Source organism: Corvus cornix, chromosome Z (assembly GCF_000738735.6).
Source record: "Corvus cornix cornix isolate S_Up_H32 chromosome Z, ASM73873v5, whole genome shotgun sequence".
NCBI lineage: Eukaryota > Metazoa > Chordata > Aves > Passeriformes > Corvidae > Corvus > Corvus cornix.
The window spans coordinates 65,457,601-65,471,483 of record NC_046357.1 but is presented as its reverse complement, the minus strand read 5'-3'; the positions used below and the strand labels follow the sequence as shown (position 1 = coordinate 65,471,483).

The window sequence follows — 13,883 nt, the reverse complement described above, 5'->3', positions numbered from 1 at the left end:
TCAAGAAGCAAATGTGCAATAAAATAATGAGTTATCAATTACTAGAAATTCTGTTTGGTGAAATACTGAACTCCAGAATTATTCTTCACTAAAGCCAAAGTGTACATTCAATGTGTACACTTTGTGGCACGACAGTCGCTGAGCTGTTTTAATGTCTTTTTCAGACAATTAACTAAAAAACAACAAACATCTTTAGAGGAGATAGGATTATATTATTATAGGTGTATAAATTATTTTTAAATCTTCTACTTAACGGCCTTATGTACATTTTTATAGCAGTATTTGAAAAATTATGCAGAGTAATGCACATATATTCATTGTATTCCTATTGGTAAAAGACAAATATTTTTTTCTTGACTGAAGAGTGAAATTTATTAGAAATAATAACACTATTTTTACTTTATTTTAGGGAACACCACGGCAAATACATATGTATAGATATTTCTTTGAGACCTATTTAGGGAACTACAAATGAGATCTCTCCTCTCTTGTTTGCTCTGCTCCTACTGTTCATCACCCTTTGACTCAAAAATCTATGCATTCTCCTAGAAACCAATAAGCTGAATAAATAAATAAATTACTATACATTCAACAAGGCCCAGTGCTGGGTCCCGCCTCTGGGTCACAACAACCCCAGGCAGTGCCACAGGCTGGGGCAGAGTGGCTGCAAAGCTGCCCACAGGAAAAGGACCTGGGGGTGCTGGTGCCAGCAGCTGAACATGAGCCAGGGTGTGCCCAGGTGGCCAAGAAGGCCAATGGCATCCTGGCCTGTCCCAGCAACAGTGTGGCCAGCAGGACCAGGGCAGGGATTGTCCCCCTGTACTCAGCATTGGTGAGGCCGCACTCGAGTGCTGTGTCCAGTTTTGAGCCCCTCAGTTCAGGGAAGACACTGAGGTGCTGGAGCATGTCTGGAGAAGGGCAATGAAGCAAGGAAGAGGTCTGGAGATTAAGTCATTTGAGAAACAGCTGAAGGAGTTCAGGACTTTTAGCCTGGAGAAAAGGAGGCTCAGGGAGGGCCTTATCACTCTCTACAGCTCCCTGATAGGAGGGTGTAGGAAGGTAGGGGACAGTCTCTTCTCTCAGGCAATCAGCAATAGGAAAAGAGGAGAGGGGAGATTCAGGTTGCTCAATAGGAAGAATTTCTTCACTTAGAATAGGCTGCCCAGGGAGGTGGTGGAGTCACCATCCCTGGAGGTGTTCAAGAAATGACTGGATTGCTTAGTGCTGTGGTTTAGTTGACAAGGTGGTGATCGGTCAACGGCTGGACTTGATGATCTTGGAGGTCTTTTCCCAACCTTCATGATTCCATCATTCTAGCATATGAACTAGATATGAACAAAGATAACTACTTATCCTGATGCTGAAAGTCATAGTTTTGTTGCCTTGCTGCTGAAAGTACAATTCAATGCAGCAACATTCAGCTTCAGGACTTTCTATATCTGCTGTGAGGTCTCAGATGGAAGGGACATAACAGAGATGCATGAAGGTGTCCTCACTTCACCTCAGGCTGCAGCCCAGATCAAGGCTCCAGTTCTAGCACCTTTGACAGGAATGGCAAAACTGGCTTAAATGCCATGCCATCTGCCTCAGCCTCACAACCACTACCAGCCCCTGAGCTGTGCTGATACAAGAGCTAGTGACATAACCATGCAAATGGTTGCATTGACACTCAAGGTGCAGACCAAAACTGCAGAACAAAAGACTGCATCATTGGTCATAAAAAGGGCAGATGAATAAAGCTGATCAAATGGTTTTAGTTCAGTTAAGGAACAAAGATCCAGACAATTTTAATATTAGCTAAACAGCTGTCATGAAAATAAAATTTATTTTAAAACGTACTACCTTTATTATGTCTGTCTTCTAAGATTTGAATTCGATGTAAATATAGAAACATTTTTACCTACTTGTGTTAGGAGAAAAAGGATTATCAAAGTAAAAGTATATTCACTTCACTTGAAAGAAAGTAATAATGACAAACTGAAGAAGCAAGGCCAAGTGCCAGCTTTTTATGAAGCAGAGAAGTGCATAGACAGAAGATAACATTATATAAAAGTGCTTATATCAAGTTTTGGTGATTTCAGCAACATACAACTTGTTATGTAGTTGAGATTTGAAGAAACTTGTATGTGCCAGATACCAGAAATATCTGGAGAAACTTGTTTCAAAAGAAATACAATTTTATTAGATATCACGTATTAGGATGATTAGTTAAGACATAAATGTGCTTTGAGTACAATACCTGGTGGTGTCTCACAAAGCTTTTCAATTGTAGGAAGATTTCGAATCAAAATATCATCGTCTATTACATTTAAATGAAACAAAACATTGCAAGAAAACAAAGTATTTCAAGCAAAAATAGATGTTAAAAATTAATCTTTAAAAAATACTTTGCAAATTAAATTAAGGCTAAAGTGTAAAAGAAAAACTCAGTTATGCACGCCTTAAAGTTCACTTGGAAAAAGATAATTATAGAGTCAATTCTCCATTATTCAGAATAAATGGGGTAAGGGGAACACTGGATTGTGCAAATGTCAAAAGAATACAGAATGTATTGCAGACTATAACCTCATCCCCCAAAGTATATCAGCTTTGTGCACTGCCCTTCCCATTTTCCCAGGACTATTTAATTCATACAGTCAGTGCAGATGAAACTGGTCTTATTTATTTTTCCTAGGCTGCAATAATAACCACATCAAATCTCAGTGTCAGCACACACCTCCTTACCTCCTGCCTCACCTCATGATTTCACTCTGCCACTGTTTCCAACAACATAGACACATATCCCCAGAGCTGGGAATATTGATGCTCTTGCCACCAATTTTTGGTTCCTCGACACCAGAGCTGAGACCTGAGGATGTCAGCCTGGATAGACTCTTGCAACCAAAATATCAGTTGTGTTTCTGTGATGCTTCTCAGCATTTGTGAAACTGGTGAACATTGAACTGTAAGAGCTAAGGTTGGGCAAAACTCAGTAGCTTTGCACAGGGTGGAAACAACTCCACTTCAGAACTCCCACTAGGTGCTGCAGAGGTGCTCTTCTGAGCTGCTGAGTGAGGAATCCTTGGCATCAATAACATTTGCAGATAACTGAATGATAACTCGACAACTTGATTTAACTTGTGACTAAAGGTGTAACAGTGTTCAGGAATTAAAGAATTCAACTCTGCTAAATAAACAAGTTAAAACATCTCAAGCCCTGCCCTCCCCAAACTAACAAAATACCCCATCTAATTAAAAAAACTCCAATGTCTCCTTTTGACTTGTTATAATCAAATATCAAAACAGAAGGACCTCCCTTTAAAAACAAGAAAAAACCTTCTGAAATTAGTGGCAACACATGAAGACTAATTTGCTTTTCATCTAAATCTTTCTTGTTTAACTGTTTTGCTTTTACTGAACATTCACTTAGCTTACATTCTTAACTAACTTAAAGAAAAAGATGCATTAGATTTATTTTTTGGAAACTGCAATTATGGAACAACAAACAAAATTAAAAGAACATTAAAGAACTCAATTTTGTGAACATTTGTATTCATTCAAATTTTCAGTATCTCTAAGTATTTCTGCACATATACAACAACATCTTCTGAACAAATATATGATAACATGCTGTATTTGATGGATATACAAGCATACCAAGTAAGAATTCACGGAGTGTTAATTGTGAATAATATTTCCCTAGAGAAAATGCCATAATTGGGTCTATGGTCTAATCTAATTTAATTCACTTTCCTGCGTCTCAGTGTCATTTGGAAGCAGATATTGCAAAGGATGCTCCAAGTACCTAGACTCGCATATGAAACAACTAACTCCAACAAATGGTTCTTGTAACAGGTGCTGAGTTATCCTATTCCTAAAGTAAGATTAAATGGTTAATTAAACTTACCAACTGTAGGTGTGTTTGCTGCACTAAGGGAAGCAGAAGAGGATATAGAAGAAATGCTCTCTGCACGTGCCAAAGGAGCTGCTGGAGGTGGACTTGAGTTAGAGGTCAATGGAGGGCTGAAAGGCCTAGGCTGAAAAAAGAGATTACAAGAATATAACACAAAGTGGTTTTAAAGAGATGAAAAAAACCTTTGTAAATAGAAAAGTTCTTATTTCATGCCCCAATCAATTTCACAGTGTTTCTCAACATAGTTTATTTAATGTTTTACCCTAGTTTTTAGTGTAAAACAGAGAACCTACATTGTCCATTGGAGTAAATTAAATTATTTCATAGATGATAATTTTTTTTGACAGAGTAGTCAAGTCTAATATATTTGATTATGCAGCAGCCTGTCAATAATAATAATATAACACAGTATCAGAAACTAAGACTACAGCCCTGTGTATGTGTGGCGAACATGGATTTAGAGAGCTAAAGCAGAGCTGCTAATGAATTGGAAGTGAGAGCAGCACAGGGCAACTAAAACAGTTGTGACTAGCGTACAGGAGTGAGAGAGGAACAGGCTGTAGGACCAGGGTTTTTTCAGCCCAGAGAACAGACGCCTAAGAAGAGATTTATTAGCAGTCTCTTACTAGGTAAAAAGGGGCACACAAAGAAGTCTGAGTCAGGCTCTTTTAAGAGACCAAGAGCTACAGAGGAGAAATTTCAGCTGGACTTTGGGAAAAATTCCTTCTTGCAACCTTGTGGTGAAATCCTGAGACAGGCTGCCAGACTGGCAGACTGTAAAATCTCCCACTTTCGAGATTTTCAAAACTCAGCATGTGCCTGAGCAACCTGATACTATTTTGAAGTCAGTCCTTTTTTGAGCAGGTTGGCCTAGAGAACTTAAAAGTCTCTTCCATGCTAAATCTCTGGATGGTTTTAGGATACGCTTAACTGTTAAGGTATTTAAGTAATGATCACGCTGGGATTAACCTATCTGAAATGTTTAGAAACCCCCTAAGCATCATTTTGGCAGGATAACTGTAGAATCCCAGAAGATAAGGGGCTAATGTGTATGTCTGAAACACTGATAGCTGGATGGCTGTAGAGCCAACCAAGGATTGCTGGTAATAACACACAAAGACTGTTGATAATGATCAAGGACCATTGATAATTATCAAGGACTGTTGGTAATAACCAAGGACTGTTGGTACTAATAGACAAGGCCTGCTGGTAATAACCAAAGATTGTTGTTAATAACAAAGGACTGTTGGTACCAACAGATGAGGTCTGCTGGTAATAACCGAGGACGGTTGGTAATAACAAACAGAAATAACAAGATGTGGCTGGAGAAGGGGCTATGCAGTGGTAGGCAGCACTTTTCCAGGACAAACATCCTCTTATGGCTCCTGCAGATAAACACAAGTACAGGAACAGCTCAAGTGCAGGAATGAGACAGAGAAGTGGGAATGGACTGTAGGGGGGGATCAAGACCACCCAAGGGCCCCAAAGCCCTCTGACTCAGTTCCAGAAAGGTCTGAAAGAATGAACTGTGCATGATAACTGATTTGCATAGAAAGTGAGAAACTTAGCTCCAGGGTGGGGAAAACCTGTCTATAAAAAGGTACCCCCACCAAGCCTGGGTGATACCCCCAGAACACCCCATCAGCTGAACCAACACTGGAACCAGGATCGGTGATCTCTTCTTCTCCCTTTCTCTCCCTCTCTTCCTGTTTAATAAATATGTTCTTTTGTCTCTTCCTTTTTTATTCTACCTTTTTATCCAGAACCCACTGTCATGTGCATATATTGTAGGTCAGGAACTAACATACCAATTTCCATGCCAAGTGCATACTTTAATAATAAAGCTTCGTGAGTTTTGTGGACCCTCTGACTTTAGCCATTCCTTTCGACCACTAGTATTTGTGAATCTTGGGTGTTTCCTTCCCCCTAAGGGCAGGATGTCACTGTAACTTTTTTTCCCCCATTCTATTGCACTTGTTGGCTTTGATAGAGAGTATGAGAATTGCAAAAGGAGTTGACATAATGAAGACAAATGACAACCTTCTACTTGTATCCAGATAATAGCCAATTTCTAAAGCAACAGTATAAAATGAATATAGCTTTGTTCAGGATCATACTTTACAGCAGAACAGTACCAGATAATTTCTATTTAATTATGATGACATGAAGAACAGATTCCTTGGGCTAAGAGCAATTACTACAATTCTGTATTGGAAAGAGAAATAATTTCAAAATTAACTCTGTTCTGATCCTACAGAAAAGCAAAACAGTTTGAAAATGTTTTGTCAGTTTTGTCAAAGCATACAATGAGAATTTTGTTTATAACAAGAATATGGTGAAAATATCTTGCTACTTTGAAGGACAATAAGAGGATTTTACCACAGGCGCATTTTTCCCAGTCAGTAAGTCAAGTGAAATCTGCAGAATACTAATATTTACAGAGGAAATTAAGCATGGCCAAGACTGATAGGCTGTTTGGGTACTTGCATTCTTTACCACATTCCTTATCGGCAAGTGAATCTGCACTACAGGCACATGCAGGCAGCGCACAACCTCTCACTACCCTCATGGGTAACTGCTGTGATCTACCACCTCCCTTCTCCACAAACCAGCAAGGGAGGGAGAAGTCACAACAGGACTACTTTTGTCAATACATGACTGAAAAAAACCCACTCATTTCCCAAAGATTTGGTGATATCCCTAAATCAAAGGAGGTTTGTTAAAAACTTCACTAGTACTTCTACATTTTGAAAACCTCGATCTTTGCATGCACCATCTTTCATTATCAAATTACTGATTTGCTCAATCAAAAACACTCAGCTGAAGCAAAAATTATGGTTTGGACCTTTGTATTGTGTTAATAATTATCTGTCGTAATAAGATTATTATTATAAACTATTACCATGCCTATTTGGCAATGTTGAAAATCTGCTTATATGATTCCTTGAACATAGGCTGGAAAGTAACTTCACTGTAACAGTGTAAACAAATGGTGTATCTGGAATCAAGTCAAAATGGCAAATAAAAAATTAATAATCAGTACATACTATTTCATTAATCCCACTAAGTTTCCCAGTAGACAGCTTTGGTCTTGAAGCAGGCCTTGGTGGGGGTACAATGGTGCCCACAGAAAGAGGAGTGGTGGGCCTCGCTGAAAGAAAGTAAATTTAACAAAATAAATATTACAAAGATCACACTGGACATAAATATTTTTTTACTTGAGTAGAATATCTGGAAGTGATATTTTTATTAGAAGTTCCTATTTTACAAGTGCTATGTTTTAAGAGTTACCACAAATCATAGGTGCTTTTAAAATAGTGCCATGTGATAACCTGAAAAGTGACTCTAAAAACAGCATCATGGGCTTTCTCATTGCTCTCAAGTGATTTTATACCAACCACTCTTGGAAGCTTGTATGTAAAAAGAATTGTTTTGCAAATGCAATTACTTAATCTCTGTGATCTCACTGCTGCCTGACATTCCACAAAAATACATTCCCATTTCTAGAAAAACAACACTGCATAGTTAAAAGAAAGCAATGCCTTTAAATGAATAATATGAATTTTCTTCATATTTCAAGCTGAATATTTACTTCACAGTCCCAACTGGTATTAACAAGCAGTTTAGTACATTCTAAGTAAGAAGATGAGTTAATTTTAACATCAGTTGAGCAATAATAACAAAAAGAAAAATGAGTCCAAAGCTTGCTTTTTGGAGTCAGTTATTAGCAGAGAGCAGTACAGAATGCATGCTTGGCATACCCTTATTTGTATGAGCACAAGAAGACACTAAACTATAGTCCAGTAGTGCTGAAGATGATGCAGAAGATACTTCAGCAGCAGTGCCAGTTTCTTCAATGAATAATTGTTCATGGCATATAGAGTTATTGAAAAGGTCACTTTGATCCTCAGAAGCACAGCTGTTGGAAGAATTCCCAAGCAAAGCAGAAGAGGCAAGGCAGGCATTTTCAGTTTTAAAATGCAATCTTTGGGGCTCCTTCTTGTCTGTGCTTGTGTGTCTAATAGTAAGAAGTTCATCAGCAAAGAAAATCCACTGACTCTGAGACCGTGAAAAACAGGATAAAGTACTGGTACTCCCTGATGGCGCTGCTGTAACACCAGATTTGCACAAAGTGCTAATGGTAAAGTCTGGTGAGGATGGGCTTGTAGACCCAGAATCTGTCTGGTGTCCAAGCAAAAACTGAGATACTCTACACCCAGGCAAATCAGTGGTAGATGAGGAGGAGCTCCTATTGTGCTCTGTTAGGGTAGCTGAAGGAAAAGGGAAGAATTGAAACTAGGACTGACAATGAAAAGATTAAAATTTCAATATTCAAAAAAGTATTCAATATCCACTGCACAAGGATTACCAGCCAGCATGAAAAATAACTCCTCTACTAAGCTAACCCCCCCCCTTACAAATAAAAGAAAGGAAAAAGCCAGTAACATATCATATGTACCTCATTTGTATTGCCAACCATCTCACTTTCCATTTTTTAGTACATAAAAAAATAATTTATTATGTATCTCTCCACTTAAGGCTCTACTTCTCACAGCTTTCCTTATTTCTCTGACTTCCTACCTGTTGCGATTTAATTTTCTCTCATCTTTGTCTTTTCCTTCTTGCATCCTACTCCATTTTTGGTTCCTCTCCACAGCTTTCTGCTTTTAATCTCCTTCAAAGGCATTTAATCAAACCTATCCTGTTCCTTCCAAAGACTTTGATCCTCTTAGTCCTAACATTTGTAATAGGAAGGTCCAACAGATTTGGCTTTCAGGGGAGTGAATGAAGAAAATGCAGGCATGAGATCCAGTCTGATATTTATTCTGTCTCTATCAACCTGTGTCTAGAGAGTAACAATATGGATGAGGCATCATCCACCTCAGTTTTTTTTCCTCTCTCATCCTATAGTCTTCAGACTGCTGAAAAAAGGAGTTTTCCACAAGTATTCCCTGCACTTGCTGTTGCCTCTTGCTCTAGATGACAACAGAAGCAGAAAATGCAAGGTTAGTCAATTCTCAACATCTTGCAGATTGGCAGAGCTAGGAGCAACAGCAGTGACAACCAAAATCAAAAAAAGAGAGAAACACATTTAGAAGTTCAGGTCATAAGTACAGCTGTCCTCTCTACAGTGGCCCTTTTGCCATAAACAAATACATTCTCTAAGTCCACCTAAATGTTAAGAATTTTAACACAGCTTTCCCTTTCTAGCAGATATTTTAACTATGATTCAAAGACTTAAAAATACTACTACAAATCCTATTGAAAAAAAAAGTGATGTTAAGAACTATTTTAAAAGTACATATGGATGAAAATAACAAAGATAACTAAATAGAAGCATTTTTACAGTATCAAGAACTAGCTAAAAAATGTCTGCTGTGTTTGTTCAAGATAACTAAGTTAGCTTAAACTTCTAATAAAGCAAGATTATTCATGGATGACCAAAGATTACTTCAGTGCTGCATAAACCACTGTCTGCTCAAATACCAAGGTAGTTTAAGTGTTCAATGATTAACACAGTTATAAAACAATAGTTAAACAAATGTTTAAACAGTAAGGGACATATACTGTATTCCAAACAACTAATGTATGTAATTTAACTTTTGGATTGAGATTTTTAAAAACTTTAAGCACCATCTTACTACAAACCTTCAAGTCGAAGATAAAACATTGATTTCAAGGAAAATACAATCAGATCAGTTAAGTATTTTTTTAAAAACCTCAGAACTAAGTTGCAAGTTAGTAAGCATTAGAACTCAATTTAAACAACAATATGACCTATATTGATCCAATTGGTTTTTTTGCCCCAAATGCATTAGAAATTTGTCATACTTCGGAACACTTACTTTATATTTAACTCTACAGATTATTTCACAAATGTAAATATTTTAGATAACACCTAGAACAACAATCCTTTAAATAATTCCAGTGAACTGAAGGGCTCTGTGCATAAGCCTCATGGGTATGAGGACTAGGGTAGATGACTTCCTACCAGATATAGCTACAGAGGATATTATGGATCTCTGTCATTATTCATCAACCAGAGACTACTTTCTCCACAGTTCTGCTGCCAGGAGGGACTGTATGAAAATTTCCTAATGTGCTTTAACTTCCCTTGCAGGCACAGCAATAAACACCTGAATACAGCTACAACCACCAACACAACAAGTTAAGTATCCTCTGCCTTTCTCTGCAGACTCCAACACCAGAGCAAAGCTATCAAAACAGAATATTTTAAGAAAGCACCACGTCTTTTCAGAATATTCCAGTAATATATCTGTCTCTAGAATTTAGTCTTAAATGTGTTACCACACATGGTGGATTCACTAGCCAATACTACTGACTAATTATGTAAGTCAGGATGAGAAAATTATGATGAATTCTGTAAGCTGTATTTATTAAAACCGTAAGCTTTAAGAAACACGAGTTTGTAGTGAAAGACGAAGTTCTACTTAGATTCTGAAGTGTTACAAAGCAATGTTGATTGTTGCTAAAAGAACATTACTAAAGCCAAGAAGAAGTAACATGACTTCCTCAGAATTCTCCTATATGTAATCTTCCTTACTGTTCTTCAATCTGCATGATCAAGCACAGAAGAAAACTGCTAGAAGGCCATGATCATGAACAAAGAAGTGAGGACTATTTTTGGAATACAACTACTTCATTAAAAAACATCAGTGGACATACTTCCTTTCTCAGGTGTGTGGGAGGAGAAAAATGTCTACATTAAAAGAAAATTAAGATTTTGGAGTACAGATACACAGCAGGTAGACTGAAAAGAACTATGGAACTATCTTTTGCAAATACTGGGTTTCAGGAAAACCTGCCAGTGTCCTACCAACACTAATATTCTGCAACCCAAAATTCCCATGCAACATAGGCTCTCTCCCCCACCTCCCATACTCCACACACCATTCTTTTCCTTGCAATATCCCTGCTTTCAGGATCTCAGCTTAATTCAAGTCTCAGGCCTGCCATTTTTATCCATCTCCCCTTGGATTATGCCTTCACATCTCCTAACAGAATCATGCTTTCCTACAGGAAACAAGTTTCCCACAGCAAAGCTCTGCAATGCCTTTGTACTACATTGCCCAATCGACTTTCCTGGAAAGAAGAAATCCATCCCTATTCATTGTGCTTTTTTCATTCAGCTTTTCTCACAGTTGCTGCAAAAACCTCCATTTAATCTCCCAGCCCTACCAGCTGAAAAAAAAAGGATTACATTATTGGTGAGCAATTTTTCAGTAAGTATGAGAAGGCAATAAAAAAAGGCAGGAGCAAGACAGAATTTTCCTAAAGAGTCTAGCACTCCCTCTTCCCTCTTGTTTTCTAGCTTGAAAGCCTCATATACTGCATTCTCAGTTGTGTAGTATTTCTAAGACAGTGTACTGCTGTACAAAATTCTATCATTTATGCGTCAAAACAAAGCCCCTCGCAATAACTGAAAAAATGACACCAGAACATCCTGAAATATACGGAGAAAACATTTTCTACTACCAAATATTTTACCTGAGGAGGATGAGGATGCCAAGGAAGCTGAAGAGGAAGATTCAAGAGAAGTGCTGAAGAGTGGATCCCATGCCAGGAAGTCACTGTTCCCCTTTCTATATTAGGAGTTACAATTGGAATAGAAATGAAATATTTATGAAATAAAAAATTTCATAAAAATCATAAACTTCATAGTAGTTTGATAATGTAATAATTATAGTAATCTCAGAATAGTTTGGGTTCGAAGGGATCTTTAAAAATCCTGTTCCAACCATGCTGACATCCACTAGACCAGGTTGTTCAAAGCCCCTTCCAGACTGGCCTTGAACATTTCCAGAGACAAGGCATCCAGAACTTCTCTGAGCGACCTGTTTCCATGTCTCATCACCCTCACAGTAAAGAATTTCTTCCACATATTTAATCTAAAACTACTCTCAGTTTAAAGCCATTCTTCCTAGTCCTAGCACTACATGACCCATGTAAAAAGTCCCTCAATAATATGATAAAAAATTTGACAAATAAGTCTATATTAGTCTTTGCATCTAAAAAGAAAATAATTAAAGTTGCAGGTTGAAGAACTGATTTGCACAAAAGGAGACTATCTTAGCCAACACCTAGGTGCAAATTTGTGTGTGGACATACTTCATAATGTCAGTTAAGTAACTGTAATTTTTGAGACCTATATCTTCAAATTCATTTATTTCAGTGTATATACACATAAGCAATGTATGCAGATCTGTGTAAATTTGGGGTTTGCAATCTGTTCTTTACCATGGAACACTCTTAGACAGAAAATAAATCTGTCTTATTTAGAAACATTGTGTAGCCATGTAATTATAAATATCAACTGAGACAGATCACAATAAATCAAATGTATTAGAAGGGGTAAACAAATGATGGAAACATGCATTGATACACTTAGTCTTATAATGCAATAGAGTTACAACTTAAAACAGGACTCAGCTGTCATTTCCAATGAGTTTCTGAGTATTAGAAAAGTAAGAACAAATTCCTGCAAAACTGCATTTGATAGAATTTTAAATTTGAACTTACTCATTAATTGGAGCAGAAAGTTTTGATTTTGTTAACTCTTCACCTAAGAAAAAGATACAGCATTATCACTAAAACTGTGAAATATAAAATAAAAATTTCATTTTCAATATAAAAAGATAGTTAATATTAATGTTGACACTTCAAAACAAATTACTATTAAAATGGGAAAAAGAAAATTTATTATTTCTGATAACTTAAGTTTAGATATTCCTGAAATACAAGAAGACTACACAGAGCAATGTATTTCATGAGGAAGTAGTGTTTACTTGAAATTTCCTCCTTGGATTGTATTGTTTACATCAATACTGTTCTTCAGCAAATCTGGCCTGGTTTCCCACTGAATGCCCCCTCCGCCCCCCACATAATAGAAGCTAATGCTCTGTCCTCTATGTCGTTATTTTACATCATACACAGAGTGTGCTTTGCTGGTTTGTGGGTCGTACTAAACTTGAGCAAGTGGAAGGGTTTCAGGAACTTGCACTGGAGTTTCTTCCATGGGGTAATCCCCTTTGGCATCTGGATGTGTTCCTCATTACTGTCAGAGACAGGTTCATCTGGTCCCCACAACAGAGAACAGCCAAGTACATAGATAAGAAAGTGGTATATAAAACTAACAAGAGAAAAATTTTGTTCCCTTTATAATACAGATACTTAAGAAGTTTATGTATCCAACAATTAAAAAAAGGAATTTGTTTTCATTCTATGTTAAAAAACTAACAGACTAAAAGATTCACACTTACTGGATGAATTTTGATTCATCTGTGCCTGAAACAGGAAAAAAAGATTAGGAGTAAGTTCTTCTACTGTGAAATAAAGCACTTAATAGTCCCAGAGTTCTTAATTCCACTCAACTTCCTATGAGGTATTTTGCTTTCAGTGCCAGGTAAAAACATCATGAGCTTGTGGAAGACCATGGAACATGAGCCTGGACAGAGAAACCAGTGTGCATCTGCCACACCAGTATGAAAACGCAGGAATAAATAGTATAGAGCTGACAAAGGGAGCAGCATTTTAAAACCTCTTTACTGGTTGGGACAGTAAAACAGCTTATATATCTATCACACAGTATAGATGAAACAAAACATTCCTCATGTTTTCCCAACAACTCCCCACGCATACTACACTTACTTGGTTTTAACTAAAAATGCAAATAAAAAGCCGTTCTCTACTTACAGGACTGTGTCTCTGCTTTCAAAATGTGGTGAGAGAAAAAAAAGAAAAATTATTAATATGTTATGCACACTATTCTCCTTAAAATCAGAACCAGTCTTATTCTGATCTGAATCTTGTACTAGCATACTCTAATATTATTTATCATCTGGTGGTATAAAGGATTATTCTGTGAATTGGCAGGATACGTCAATAAAGCTGTACTGCAAATATTACATGTATCTTCATTATAAGATCTGTTTTAAAAAACTTGTATGTTATTGAAAATGAATTAGCGAAT

General features: G+C 37.2%; 1 protein-coding gene across 9 annotated transcripts in view; it reads right to left on the bottom strand.

The window, feature by feature from the left end:
* Positions 1-13,883, bottom strand: part of FCHO2 (FCH and mu domain containing endocytic adaptor 2) — an 85,809-nt gene that overhangs the window by 13,606 nt on the left and 58,320 nt on the right. For 5 of the 9 annotated variants that reach the window (XM_039566509.1, XM_039566502.1, XM_039566505.1 and 2 more), the window contains 7 exons: positions 13,607-13,621; positions 13,174-13,198; positions 12,434-12,476; positions 11,402-11,496; positions 7,654-8,163; positions 6,940-7,043; positions 3,887-4,016 (listed from right to left, as the gene is read on the bottom strand). In XM_039566509.1, the coding sequence (XP_039422443.1) occupies positions 3,887-4,016; positions 6,940-7,043; positions 7,654-8,163; positions 11,402-11,496; positions 12,434-12,476; positions 13,174-13,198; positions 13,607-13,621 (922 nt within the window). The remainder of the gene's footprint in view (positions 1-3,886; positions 4,017-6,939; positions 7,044-7,653; positions 8,164-11,401; positions 11,497-12,433; positions 12,477-13,173; positions 13,199-13,606; positions 13,622-13,883) is intronic. The other 4 variants (XM_039566503.1, XM_039566504.1, XM_039566507.1 and 1 more) reach the window with 4 other exon arrangements.